General features: G+C 44.0%; 1 protein-coding gene across 3 annotated transcripts in view; it reads left to right on the top strand.

Annotated features, from left to right (window-relative positions):
* Window positions 1-13,731, top strand: part of NIPAL2 (NIPA like domain containing 2) — a 40,974-nt gene that overhangs the window by 17,097 nt on the left and 10,146 nt on the right. For 2 of the 3 annotated variants that reach the window (XM_079984752.1, XM_079984751.1), the window contains exons 5-7: window positions 1,469-1,590; window positions 5,831-5,927; window positions 12,842-12,977. In XM_079984752.1, the coding sequence (XP_079840878.1) occupies window positions 1,469-1,590; window positions 5,831-5,927; window positions 12,842-12,977 (355 nt within the window). The remainder of the gene's footprint in view (window positions 1-1,468; window positions 1,591-5,830; window positions 5,928-12,841; window positions 12,978-13,731) is intronic. The other variant, XM_079984753.1, reaches the window with a different exon arrangement.

Here is a 13,731-nt window from a genome sequence, read left to right as displayed (position 1 = left end):
TAAATTGCAAGTGTGCTATTATGTCCCATTGATGTTCTATGCAGTAGTCTGTGCCCCAGAAACTCACGTTCCACATTGATTTATTGATTTGTTTTATTTTATTTTTATGGGATGGGACCTCTGAAATAAAATTAAAAAGCAGCCTAGAAACCGCATAGACCAATTTAAAATTGGCATTTGGCAGCACCGAAGAACACAAGACATACTCATGAAGAAAAGCACATGTCTGTATGCACTTGCACGTTCAAGAACACTCTGTCACAAGCCCACATCCTCTTTTCAATGAATGCAGTTACCACACAGCCCTTCCACGAGTGATGTAAAGAAAGAAACTGCTACCGAAGGAAGGGGAGCAGAATTCCTCACTTTCCTGTGCTGCGATCATTAATTTTCACACTGCTCCCCGCTTCCCTTGGAAGTGATCTTGAGATATCAGAGTGCTTTCTGAAGGCTCTGTGCATACGTCTTGCTGCCTGGGAAAATCCCCTGTGTCCACAGGCTTAAGGAAGAGTTCTGGCCACTTGCAGAAGCAGTAGCTATTAGTGGTGAGAGGTAGGAGGGCAATGTAACTATCCCAAGGCATCAGAGCTGTGCTATGCAACTACCAGCTCTGCATTCAAACAACTGCTACATATGCGGTTGCATCCCTGATTACAGTGATATTTACTTTCCCCCTAATCCAATTGACCCTCAGCCCACAATTAAGATACCTGGCCCGGCATGTGTCAATGTTTCACGTCATCCTGGCATCTAGAGGCAGTATTATGACAGAGGGTTAGCATACCAGATGATGCTAACCAGTTTGCACCAGGTAGACACAAATACTGGACAATGAGACTACCAGCATGTCAGAAGGAGGATGGTTCAATGAGTCAGTGTGTCTTGCTGTTAAGCAGAAGGTTGGTGGTCTGAGCCCACCCAGGGATGGCTGTGGACAGGATTCCTGCATTGCAGGGGGCTCGACCCTCAAGGTTCCTTCCAACTCTACAATTCTGTGGAATTGTGTTCTCAAATAAAGTTAAAATGCAAGCAACAAGAATCAAAAACATGCAAAGCAGAACGGAAAGACCACCAAATTAGAAGAAAGGGAAGTTCATTGATTATATTACTTGGTATATCATGGGTAAACTTGGGGAGTAATATGAGTAAAACTGCCTAAGACAGTTTGGATGTATATGCAGCCGAATCATAGTCAGGAAAACAAATGCTCTCATTTCTGCAGTCCTGGTAGTAAAGTCCATTGAACTTGGTGGACTTCTGAGTAGACATGCATAGAATTGTGCTGCCTCTGTGGTTGGAATGTGACCAGGTCATAGGAGATAAATGGAGTTTGTGCATAATCATGGTCTCCTAAATTTGATCAAACTGCTGCTGTTTAGAAGGTTCGCTCTGGAGACTTCCAGTTACGTGTTTTGTAAAAAATAATAAGAAGAACAACATGTTTGTCTACATGTATTTATTTTGAAAGGTGGAACTGTGACGATGGCAGGAACATTTTTGGTGGTGACCTTTGCTCCCCGCGTTACCCAGGAAGTCACGGCAAGAAAGATACAGAATGATTTAGTTAACTGGCAGTTCCTGATTTATGTGGTGAGTACAGTATGCAAAAGTCGCTGTTTGCAAGCGGGGTCTAGAACAAAACGTCGCAGCGAGGAGTGCTGTGATTCTGGAACACAACCAGATGTGCCTCCTTCCAGCATCCTCCAATATAGTCCACCTTCCCCTCTGCGCAACAGTCATTTGGCATTCTGTGGCCATTGCCGTTTCCACAAGTCCACTGCTACTTTCCTGTTGTGCATGGAAGGTACCATTTTCGACCACATAACGATCAGCACTCAGAGAATGAGTTCCCTCTCAGTATAGTCATACCTCAGGTTACAGTCGCTTCAGGCTGCGTTTTTTCGGGTTACGGACCGCTGAAACCCGGAAATACCGGAATGGGTTACTTCCGGGTTTCATCGGTCATTCATGCGCAGAAGTGCTAAACCGTGCTTTGTGCATGCGCAGAAGCACCGAATCGCAACCTGCGCATGCGCAGACGTGGGTTGCGAACGCTGCGGGTTGTGAACGTGCATCCCATACGGATCTCATTCGCAACCCGAGCATCCACTATACAGGGAAATTCAGGCACTCTTGGTTTGCAGAGTCAACAGGTATTTCTCGTGTGGGAACCGATTGTTCTTTCGGTCAAGGATGTTTCTGTTTGCTTACTTCAGCTTCTACTCCTTCCACATTCCTTGGGTCAAACAGAGTGTGAATTTAAGAGTGCCTTTCCAAACTATAGGGAAATGAGCATAGAAAAAAAGGCAAGGCCGCTTCCGCAGTAAGCTAAAGGCTAGTGTAACAAAACTTTTTTTTCTACATGTAGTGTAAGTTTGGGTTTGATACGTTTTATGTAAAATGCTCTCAAATGAGAGAGCTGGCCCAAAGATGCTGCAGCATTCTGCACTAGCTGCAGAAACTGACTCTGCAAATGCTGCCTTGGACTTTCTGGCATTCAAGAAAGGGTGAGAGTAAATCCATACTTTTAGAAGCATGTCATGATGTGCTAGATGTCAGAGAGGGAGGCTCTGCTTGTGGTGGCCTTTGAGTGGAAATGCCTGTTTATGGGAATCTTGACAGAGTGGAAAACGTGATTTATGAGTCAGGAATGCACAGGATTCAGGGTATAGTTCAGCACAGACCCTTCATGTCTTGTAATCCACTCCTGAAAGACAAGAGGAGTTTGTTTTTAGTTTTTTTGTGGGAGAAAGACTGTTCTAGGTGGATGGATTAAATGTAGCTCAAAACTGTTTCTTTACTCACATCTGTTCAGAGGTCCTTAATCTTTGGGGACTGGTGAACGCATCTGGAATGTTGATAAAGTGTTGTGGGCGCTGTCACAAAATGGTTGCCATTCATAAACATGCTATGGCATTTTAAAGCAGTATCAGAATCACTTCTGTGATCAACAGCATGCAACGTTTCAAACTTCAGTTGCATATTCTGGCTTGAAAATACGATTGGTGAAAGCACAACTCTGCAACTTCTTGGTTAGTTCTATAAAGGGAAGGAAAGGGAAATTTGCATATCAGAAAAGAGGGAAGCCAGCAAGCCCATAGTACACGTAACAATTTCCTAGCCGTCATTAAAAGCCTGGAGCCAAAATATCCACTATTCTGCTTCCCCCCACCCCCATTATTTTAAGCAAGTGCTTTGCCCTGCCAACATGTCCAGTGTCGTTTCTTCCTCAATGAATAAAAAAACTTTCTTAAAATTGTGAACTTGTTAGGGATAAATACCTTTCCTCACCTTCTAAAGCTGTAGGCTGCAGTCCAGGGAAGCACTTAGAACACCCATTTGAACATGTTTTCAGAACATTTACTGGCGACCTATTTTTTTTCTGCGAGAAGTAAAAAGGGGAGTTTCCAAATGTAACTTGCTGCTCTTTATTGACTTGAACAGATTGAGGGCAGTTTTAGAATTTTAAACCTACAGTTCCAGATTTGGAAGCTGGGATACCAAAGAATGCCCATACCTGATTGGCTGTTTTATTTATGTATTTTCTTTAGGTTTTATTGTTTGACCATAAGCCATAACAAAACTGAATATGCAGCACAGATGTCTAAAATCATAATGGAACAGAGTAATCATATAACAAAACACAGATGATTAAAATCAACTGTTTTTTTAAAGAAATGAATCTAACCACATGCTTTTCTGTGCAAATGAGGAAGAGGAAACTTTTTCAGTTACCAAACTCTCCTTACTCACAGGAAATAAAAAAAGGCTTCAGAAATATATATCAGTAATAAAAGTTGAAAAGCAAGGTCCCCCCCCCCTTTCATAGTGGGGGCTCTTCCCCACCTTTCCTCGGGTTCCTTAAGAAAGACTTGTGTGCTGGGAGGGAAGGCAGATGGGACTAGGAAGCCTGTGCCATCTGTGTTGCAGAAGAGACCTAATCAGTAGTACTGTATTTTCCCATAGGGGAAAGGCCATAGCTGAATGCTAGAACATCTCTTTGCATGTAGGTCCTTGGTTCAATCCCCAGCATCTCTAAGTGGGGCTGGGAAAGTTCCCCTGCCTGATACCCTGGAGATCCACTGTCAGTCAGTGTAGGACCAATGGTCTGACTCAGTACTGGGTCCCTATGCATCTCCAGCTAAAAGGATCAGAGAGCCGTTGCTCGTGAGAGTGCAACAGGGCTTGGTGGACAAATATTCTTACTCAAAACAGCTCAGTGATATAGAACAACTCTTTTGCCTGCAAAAGATCCAAGGTTCAGTTTTCCTCAGCATCTTCAGGTAGGGCTGCAGTGACCCTTGTCTGAAACTCTTGGAGATCTGCTGCCAATCAGTGTAGACAATATCAAGTTAGATGGACAATATCAAGTTAGATGGAGAATATCAAGTTAGATGTGCAGATGCCTGATGATCGTCTTCCAAAGCAACTACTCTATTCCGAACTTAAAAATGGAAAGCATAATGCTGGTGGTCAACAAAAGAGGTTTAAAGACTCTCTCAAGGCAAATCTAAAAAAATGTAGTATAAACACCGACAACCAGGAAATACTGGCCTGTGAGCACTCCAGTTGGAGAACAGCCTTTGAAGACGCTCAAACTCAGGATGAAAGGGAGAGATGTGCTAAGAGGAAGGCACGCTTGGCAAACCCTCACCATGATCAACTCCCGCTCGGAAACCTATGTCCCCACCATGGAAGGATGTGTGGATCCAGAATTGGCCTCCACAGTCACTTAGGGACCCACTGTTAAAACCATGTTTATGGAAGACAATCTTACTCAGCTACGAGGGATCACCAAAGAAGAAAAAGATGGATCAATGGCCTAACTCTGTATAAAAAAGTTTCCTGTGTTCCTATGTAAAAGTGCTCGATGGGTGAATAGTATTACCTAGCATAAGGGAATACTAGGTAATACTATATTAGGTCAGGACCAGCGCAAAAGAGTTTTATGATTAACATAGCCACCGCTTCCAGGTCAAAGAAGCACCCACCACATCCCAACATCTGCATTGGAAAGTGGAAATTCACCCCATGGAATGTGTCTACTAAGCAGCAATCTCTGGCCCATATGGAAGCCGCTTTGGAGTGGGGCTGCAGTGCATGTGGGGGTGTTGCTGGCGATTATGAAGCAGCAAGCCCAGTCTGCGTGCAGCGTTAAGGAAATCCCATCTGCAGAATGTCTTGCAAAGCAGCCTCTCCTCGCGTACCATTAACTCTGCTGGTATATTTTTCTTTTATGCAATCTTTTGACAGGTAGTTGGCTAGGCAGTGATTGAAAACCAGTGCAGAGTTACAAATGCATTGCAGGTGTTCTGAGCAGAACTGTGCGTTCAGTCCAAGTTTTATTGATGAGGGTGAAGGAACAGAAGAGTAAGTGAAGGTAATTAATGCAAGCGGTAAGTAAGATAAGCCATAGATTGGGCTGCAATCTTCAAGTCACCTACACCAGAGTAGTCTCGTTGCAATTGGACAATGGCACTGCTACATACAGTGGTGGCTCAGTGTGATTATACATAGCTAAAACTGGATGTCTTTGCTTGCCAGATTATTACTGCAAGAACTCTCTCTCCTCTCTCCTTTGTTTTAAATCTTTTCAAGGCTGTAAAAATAAAGTAGGCACTTGAAAGGGTAAGAGAACTAGACAGCAAAATGTGAACATTTCTTAGGAAAGGTTTATAGGAATAATTGTTTGATAAATGGTGGTGAGGTTACCCCTCTTACTCATCCCTTTAAAGGGGGAGATAAGTATGTGACATCTTGTTAAAGATTTTGTCTGAAGCTTTTATTCTGCATTTTAGCAACTTAAGCCTTTTACGCTTTTTCTTTTCAGGTCCTGGCAGTAATAGCATTCTGCATTCTTTTGTATTTCCATAAAAGAAAGAAAGTGAATCACATTGTGATTTTGCTAACAATGGTAGCAGTGCTAGGTAAGGCTACGGCTCATCTGCAATGTTTTGTGCTGATCATTCCTTTGTTCTCTTTTGTTTTGTGGTGGCTGATCCCGAAACTTCTTGCAGGGCTCCAGAATTTTGCCCCCCTTGCCCCACTTCCTCATGCTAACTTATGTGGGTCTTGAGTATCCATGCAGCAGAATGCCACATTAGATATTGGTTCTACATCAGGCTACAGGTGGAGAATACCGCTGTTGAATCCTATGCCATATCACAAACTCTTGGTGAGTAGAAAGCTAGCACAGAAGGGGACAGGTTCCTGCTGGCTTTCTATTTGCAGGGAAATTTTTAACACAGATGAACATCCATAAATTGTATGTCCAGCCTACGGTCTGAAGAGTGCAGACCATTCAGTCAAATCAGAACTCTGTCCACATCTTTCTGCTGCAAATATACACTTGGGGAGAGATTATACGTAGGGCAGCCAGTTCATGGAACATAGGTGCCAAGACTCCACTGTTGCCTTCTCTGAGCTATGACATGTCATGAACATTTGCCCCACTGAGCATTTCTGGGAATGCTCCTTGATCCATCTTTGTCACTTGAAGCACATAGGGGCACAGTGGCTAGGGATACCTTTTATCAGCTTTAGTTGGTAAGACAGTTATGGCTGTTCTGGACCACTTGATCCCAGAGAGAGTGAATTAGAGAGTCTGTCTGAAATACCTTGTTGCTTGAAAAGAGATTTCGACCAGCACTAGCTGAAGTAAACAAACCAATAACTCAAGCATAAAAGCCCAAGCCTATCCAAGCACTTTGTGGAAGTGTACATAAGCTGTGTGTCGAGATGGGCAACAGGAGACCTATTCAGTTTTCGTCTCTCATTTGCATACATATTTTCCCCTTAGAGTTGGAGTCAAAGCAAATAAAAAATTTAGTATTGTACATTTGTTTGCGTTTTTTCATGGTGCACTCAAGCTGAAACATATTCCATTGTTTGCACAGTAAAACAGTCTTCAGCCTAGAAGAATAAAAATTATGGATATATGCCACAGTCCCTGGGGAACATTCCTTAGTAAAAACCATTGAATTTAATGGAACCCAAGTTATACACTATGTCTTCTGGAGGAGATTGGACTTGGTGGGCTATGGTCATGGGCTACAGGTTTTTTAAAAACTGGTCGTATTGATGATGTTCACGCATTGCAATTACCAGCTTGGATTTAGGTGACTCAGTGGAGTACATTTCACACAACACTTATGTGTGCATTAGAAGTTCTCATGTCTCAGTATTTTCTTGGTGACTCTGGGTTTGCTTCTTCCCTCTTTATAATGATACCCAGTTTGGAAAGTGCTTGAAGACATTTAAGGGCCTTACACTGCAATTTTGTACATCTCTACCCTGGAATAAGTCCCACCAAACTCTAAGGGATTTCTAAGTAGTTATGCATAGGATTCCAATATTGATCTGTATCTTTTATGTTGAATTAATCCTCTCCTATTGAATTCAGCTGGAGCAAGACATCGCGATCTCAGAATAGCTCCAGTTTACACAGAATTTCATGCCTAGAAATTAACTGGTATGCTGCTGTTTCCTGTAAAACACACGTGCAGAGTATGAACAACAGCCATGTGTCCATAAGCACCCATGTGTGAGAGCTCTGATAGGTCTGTTGCCAATACACGTAGAGCAGCTTTTAAGAGCACGTGTCCTGTCTTTTGCACTTTGCTACAGGAAACACCACTGCATTTGCGTGTTGAGACCTTTAAACCTCATCCCTAAATAAATTCAGACGTGACTCAAATTTTGGTTTTTGGCAGAATTTAGGCCACAACTTTATTGATTACAGCAAGTGAATGGTTGCATAGGCTCTGGTTCGACTAGCTCCCTGCACCATTGCAGATAGCACTGATCCAGGGCACCAGCATAGGTCACCCAAGGGTGAATACCTGGATAAGCGGAAATCTGGGAACAGGCTATCTCCGCCACCCAAGTGCCCTCCCCCCTGGACTCAGGCATGGGCACAACCCCCTCACAGAGGTTGACCAAACCATTGAGTCCCTGGATTCCTTAAACGGAATACCCTTCACATAGGGATGGCGAGAGCATCCTCCCATCCCTATCACCTGAACCAGAGCCTATCTGCAACCTTACAAGTTGTGATGATTTGCTACGCGGCAGGCAAAACCCAAATGGCAACAGCCAATCAGCCAAGTGGGGGAAAATCCTGCCATGTCCCTGTCCCAATGACAGACGACACATGACAGCATAGCAAGGTCAAGCACGCAAGCCCTAAATATAGAATCATAGAATCATAGAGTTGGAAGAGACCACAAGGGCCATCGAGGTGGGCGGGTATTCTGATGCACGCACCGAAAGAGGAGCTCTGGGTCACGTGCATAGGTATATATAGGTCCCTTGATCCACTTAGCCTGCATCCCATTGGCCTGATTGAACCCTGCATCAAGGGACCTACCAATCGGGCGTTGTGGCTATCTAAACGTGCCCACCTACAACACAGGGTTAGGTTGCTGCAATATGGGTCCTCTTTAAGAGAGGACCCGATTTGTGGCAGACATGATAGTTGCATAAAGTACAGGCTGGAATCATAGAATCATAGAGTTGGAAGAGACCACAAGGGCCATCGAGTCCAACCCCCTGCCAAGCAGGAAACACCATCAGAGCACTCCTGACATATGGTTGTCAAGCCTCTGCTTAAAGACCTCCAAAGAAGGAGACTCCACCACACTCCTTGGCAGCAAATTCCACTGTCAAACAGCTCTTACTGTCAGGAAGTTCTTCCTAATGTTTAAAAGGTAAAGGTAAAGGTACCCCTGCCCGTACGGGCCAGTCTTGACAGACTCTGGGGTTGTGCGCCCATCTCACTTAAGAGGCCAGGGGCCAGCACTGTCCGGAGACACTTCCGGGTCACGTGGCCAGCGTGACATCGCTGCTCTGGCGAGCCAGAGCCGCACACAGAAACGCCGTTTACCTTCCCGCTGGTAAGCGGTCCCTATTTATCTATTTGCACCCGGAGGTGCTTTCGAACTGCTAGGTTGGCAGGCGCTGGGACCGAGCAGCGGGAGCGCACCCCGCCACAGGGATTCGAACTGCCGACCTTTCGATCGGCAAGTCCTAGGCACTGAGGCTTTAACCCACAGCGCCACCTGTGTCCCTATCTCCTAATATTTAGGTGGAATCTTTTTTCTTGTAGTTGCCTGCAACAACTGCACAAGCAAATTCAGTTTGCTTTCTGACGTCACAGCTAGCCAAATATGTACCAATCATGATAAATATGATATCTGTATGGTGTTGTTGCTAGTTTGCTTAGACCAGGGTGTCATTCAGTAGCTGCCAGGAGCAACTGAAGCAGTAGAATAATCATGGCTTTTTTTCCCCCAGCCGGAACTTGCCGGAACTCAGTTCTGGCCCCTCAGCAAAAATAGCACTGAGAATAATCATCGTTCTAGGTTGGAGGGTGAGGAGATAGAACCACTTGACAAAGTCATTGACTGCAATTTCTGACATTTCCAACTTGTTTTCTGATTGCCAAAGAGCATTTTGCTTTGTAAACCATCACAGGAAGGGTGAATCTCTTTCCCAGTCATTCAAGAATAGCATCTTTAATATGAGCAGCTAAAAATCCCAGAGCTGGGAATTAGTCCTTATAAATGTGTTAAGATGATGTCCCCGTTTGGATGTCTTTTTAAATGGAATTTAAGGAGAGTCCTGTTGAACCAGACCAGCTCCATCTAGTAGTCCAGCATCCTTTGGGAAGCCCATATGCAGTGCATGGAATCAATAGCCTCCTTCTGCTGTTGCTACCCTGCAGCTGGTGTTCAATGGGATACAGTCTGTGAACATGTAAGTTTCAGTGTAGCCATTGATAAACCTCCACGAATTTGTCTAATCACCCTTTAGAGCCATTTAAGACCAACACACTTTCCTACATTCTGCCTCCCCTCAGGGCATGATGTGTAAACCAGCAAGGAACTATGCTATAATATTTTATTGTGAAAGAGTTGTTTTAGTGTATGTCCTCCGTTACCCATATGTACAACTCACTAGAGGTGTGGTATGGTTTGTGGATACTTTCATATATTTGTCACATCGGTCTTAATAAGCAGAGAGATCTGTGTTTCATACATTTGGGTTCGCTTTTATTTCCCCCGGAATAGGAGCAGGGAAGTGTTGGTATAAATCTGCAGGCGCTTTGGGCGATGCAGCTCTGGAAACTGACTCATCGAGAGCACCTTGCTTCATGCCTAATCTGGAATTTACAGTATGGTAGACTGGAGGGGTGAAATGGGAGAGACCGAGCAGGATTTCTGCGTTTCCTGCTGTTGCAGATGATGTCACTTTTCAGCTGCTGCATTGCTAGCTAAAGGGGATCTGTTATCGGAGTCAGCAAAAGCCGTTTGTCCCTCTTTGGTGCTGCGTTAACCAGAAGAACAATTTCTGCATTTAATATTTAAAGAGGCTCTTAGGGGCTTCCTATGCCTGGTTGTTAAACTTATATAGAATCTGGGTGGAAAGAGTCCCGCCATCTCTGATAATACTGTCAGCTTTAATATATTCACCTTCCAGCAATATAGCTGTCAGCAGGAAGGACGGAAATGGCGGGTTTTATTGGAAAACTTTTATTTTACACCATTTGACTCTGTTTCCACATAGCTTCGTGCCAGCACTGAACTTGCCGAGTTTATCTCCCATTGTTTTACCTTGGCGCTTGTGTTGGACAGATGAGGTACAGAACAGTATAATTGCCTCTGTGAAATAGATGACAAAATCATAGAGCAGCCATAGAGCTGCGTTGCTAGGAGGTTTGTTTCTCCTCTTTACCCAGATATGCCCATTGTATCTGCCCACGTCACATATATTAACAATGTCACTTACTTCTCACCATGTATTTGTGATAGTCCCTACAAGACATAAGGCTTGTCCACACTAGAGCAAAATGTGGATTTGCACCCTCCAGTCTCCCCATTGATACAGGAGGGTCCACAAGACATCCTCCCCATTGTAGTTTTGTCTTGGACTTTTCCTTCTTTAAATGCAGGGGGGGTGTGTGTGCTGATCCTTGGAAAGTCCAAAGTGTCCAGGATCAAGAAACTCCGCATTTACAGGGGGAAAGGTTCAGAACAACAGTGGGGCAACGTCTGCTTTTTGCTCTGATTCAGACAAACCCTTAGGATCCAAGCAAGTTACTTGTTTTCCTGTGTGCACCATTGGTGAAGGATGAATTTAGGCTTAGTAAAATATTTCCAGTGAGCTATACCATGTTGTACAGGGAAATGTGAAAGGCTGACTGGTAACATGGGAGACTTTCTTAATGCAAAATATCAAGATCAGGTGGGTGAATTTCAAGTCATTCAAAAAATAAGATATCCAGAGGTTTATGGGTAACTATATAGGACTGGATCCAGATCCCATTGGAGTCAATGGAACAGGTTAGCCATACCTAAGTGTAATGGGATGTATGTGGGTTGCTCGTGCGTAAGTTGCCACCACTCCTGGCTGGGTAACTGGTTAAACCTTTCCTGACTGGACAGCCCTTCACTTCGTGGCTGTTCAGTCACTGGCAGAATCTGTCAGTGGGCGTCTCTTAAACTTCTTCCAGCACAAAAGCTCTTTGACGCCAAGTCTACGCCTATTTCCCTGCGCGGAAGTCTTCTGCGCAGGGTGGGTGTGGGCAGAGGAGGACCTGTGCTCTCCCCGCTGGTCTCCAGCGAAGAGTCCTGCAGACCCCTCTCCGATTCCCCCAACCACCCCCCTTTATCCCTGGTGTTACGCTGATTTCCTTCCCCAGCCGATGAGTTCCCTCTCTCCCTGCTTGGCCCTTCTCCGGCATCGCTTGGGAGCCCTGCCTCCACTGCTGGCTCCGATGTCAGTTCCCTGACACTAAGTTCCATTGATTTCAGTGGTAGTGAAGTGCAGCTAACATGTGGAGAAATCCTGTACATGTCTGCTCAGAAATCAATCCCTCTGAATTCAGTGGGACTTGCTCTTATATAAGTGTGTGTAGGTTATGCCAGCCTTAGGGTGTGTACACATTAGCAGCTTGAAACACGGTGAGATCACTCCCCCAAGTTTAACACTGCTTTCTTGGATTCCTGTACACACTAGAGAGGGAGCAGAGATGTCTTCACCCAATGCCCAATACTTGATTTGTTTCCCCACACCAAATTCCAGTTCACCATAGCTGTCATCTGCGCATGTACTATCACCTGCACATGTGCAATGGCTGCTTGAAATGTACACATCTTGCCTTAACTGTGGCTTCTGTTTTATAATTGGATGGAAGCTGGTCTCAGGGGAATATTTCTCAAGAAACTACAGGATATGAATGAATTGTTGCTAATGTCATGTGCATTTAGCTTTAGACACCAGTGTTGGGAGCATGCTGGAGCCAGAGTAAGTGGTAATGTGCACACAGCCTAAGTATGGATCCAATCCAGAGAAATCAGGCCAAGAAACCAATGAATAATATATGCCTGCCCATTGATAGATATTTATAAAACATCCTATTGGCAAGTACCCTCACTATATTGTTTTAGATGCCTGCTGTAAACCTGGGATGGGGGTGGGATGCCCAGCCTAGCCAGAAACATGATTTAGCTACCTATATTGATTTTTAATTTTTTATATTTGATTTTGATTATGGTTTTCCTGCGTATTTGTTTTTTTAACTGGTTTGTGGATTTTAGCTGTGTTCTGTCTATAATTTTATTTGCACACCACTTTTTTTATCAAGCAGTTTCTAACATTTCCAAGTAAACAATAAATACAAATGAAAGCAACCAGAAATGAATTCAAACACAATTGGTTCCGCTCACTTAAAACACAACACTTTTCAGCAGTACCTATTCAAGACATTGAGGCAGGAGTCACTGAGAGAGAAGATATTCAGATAATGTGCATGCATGAATCAGCCTGTTTTGTTTTCCAGCATCTCTGAACGTCGTTTCAGTAAAAGCCGTGGCAACCATGATTACACTTTCTGTGAGAGGGAACATGCAGCTAACCTACCCTGTTTTCTATATCATGTTTATTCTGATGGCAGTAACATGTGCTTTCCAAGTCAAGTAAGTTTCTAACATATTCACCTACCATCTTATTACCCTATTAACAGCCATTTGCTAATTTCTGTTCCTCTAGTTAATGCTTCGTGTCATAGCGTAGCTTATACAGCCAACTTCTAACAGGCCCTCTTGGCCCAACTGAGTGCTGATGGTTTCAGGCCAGATGCATTATTATGCGCTCACTTCTAGTTTTGATTTATGAGCGCGATGCTTTATTTTGCTGTTAACTAGCCATGCAGGTTTTTCTAAATGCACTTTTACATTTGCTGAGGATTTCAGACCAGATGAACCTTGCTGGTTTCCTGCTGCTTTTTCATTCTGACATTTTCCACAGCTTTTACACCCACTGCCAGTCACTAATAAAACTAACACCCTGCTCTGCTTTCACTAATTTCGCCATCTCGTTCCCCCGTGCTGCTTTGTATTCGCAGGTTGTAGCAACACAATTTCCCTTGTCCGTTTTTATTATTATTACTATTAAAGGGGAAGGGGCTTAATCTCCCCAGAATACTCATATAATTATGTCTTCAAAAGCGTTCTTCTTCCAACTGGGATTTCCTTCCTGTCTTTTCAAGGTCTATCCATTGATTAACCTGGCTGTGACGATAGTTCTTACAGAAGACAGGGGGCTGCTGCCGATAATAGCATTTCCGTGTCTAGTTCTCCCCCAAACCTTTAGACTGTCTAGTAGTTTAACTCACTCTATGCTTTGGTATCATTATGCCCTGTGTTTCCCCACTCTCACCAACTGCAGGCA

Source organism: Podarcis cretensis (genome assembly GCF_951804945.1).
Source record: "Podarcis cretensis genome assembly, chromosome: 7".
NCBI classification, from domain to species: domain Eukaryota; kingdom Metazoa; phylum Chordata; class Lepidosauria; order Squamata; family Lacertidae; genus Podarcis; species Podarcis cretensis.
Note: the sequence above shows the minus strand (reverse complement) of the source record. Positions and strands in the feature narration are given on the sequence as shown.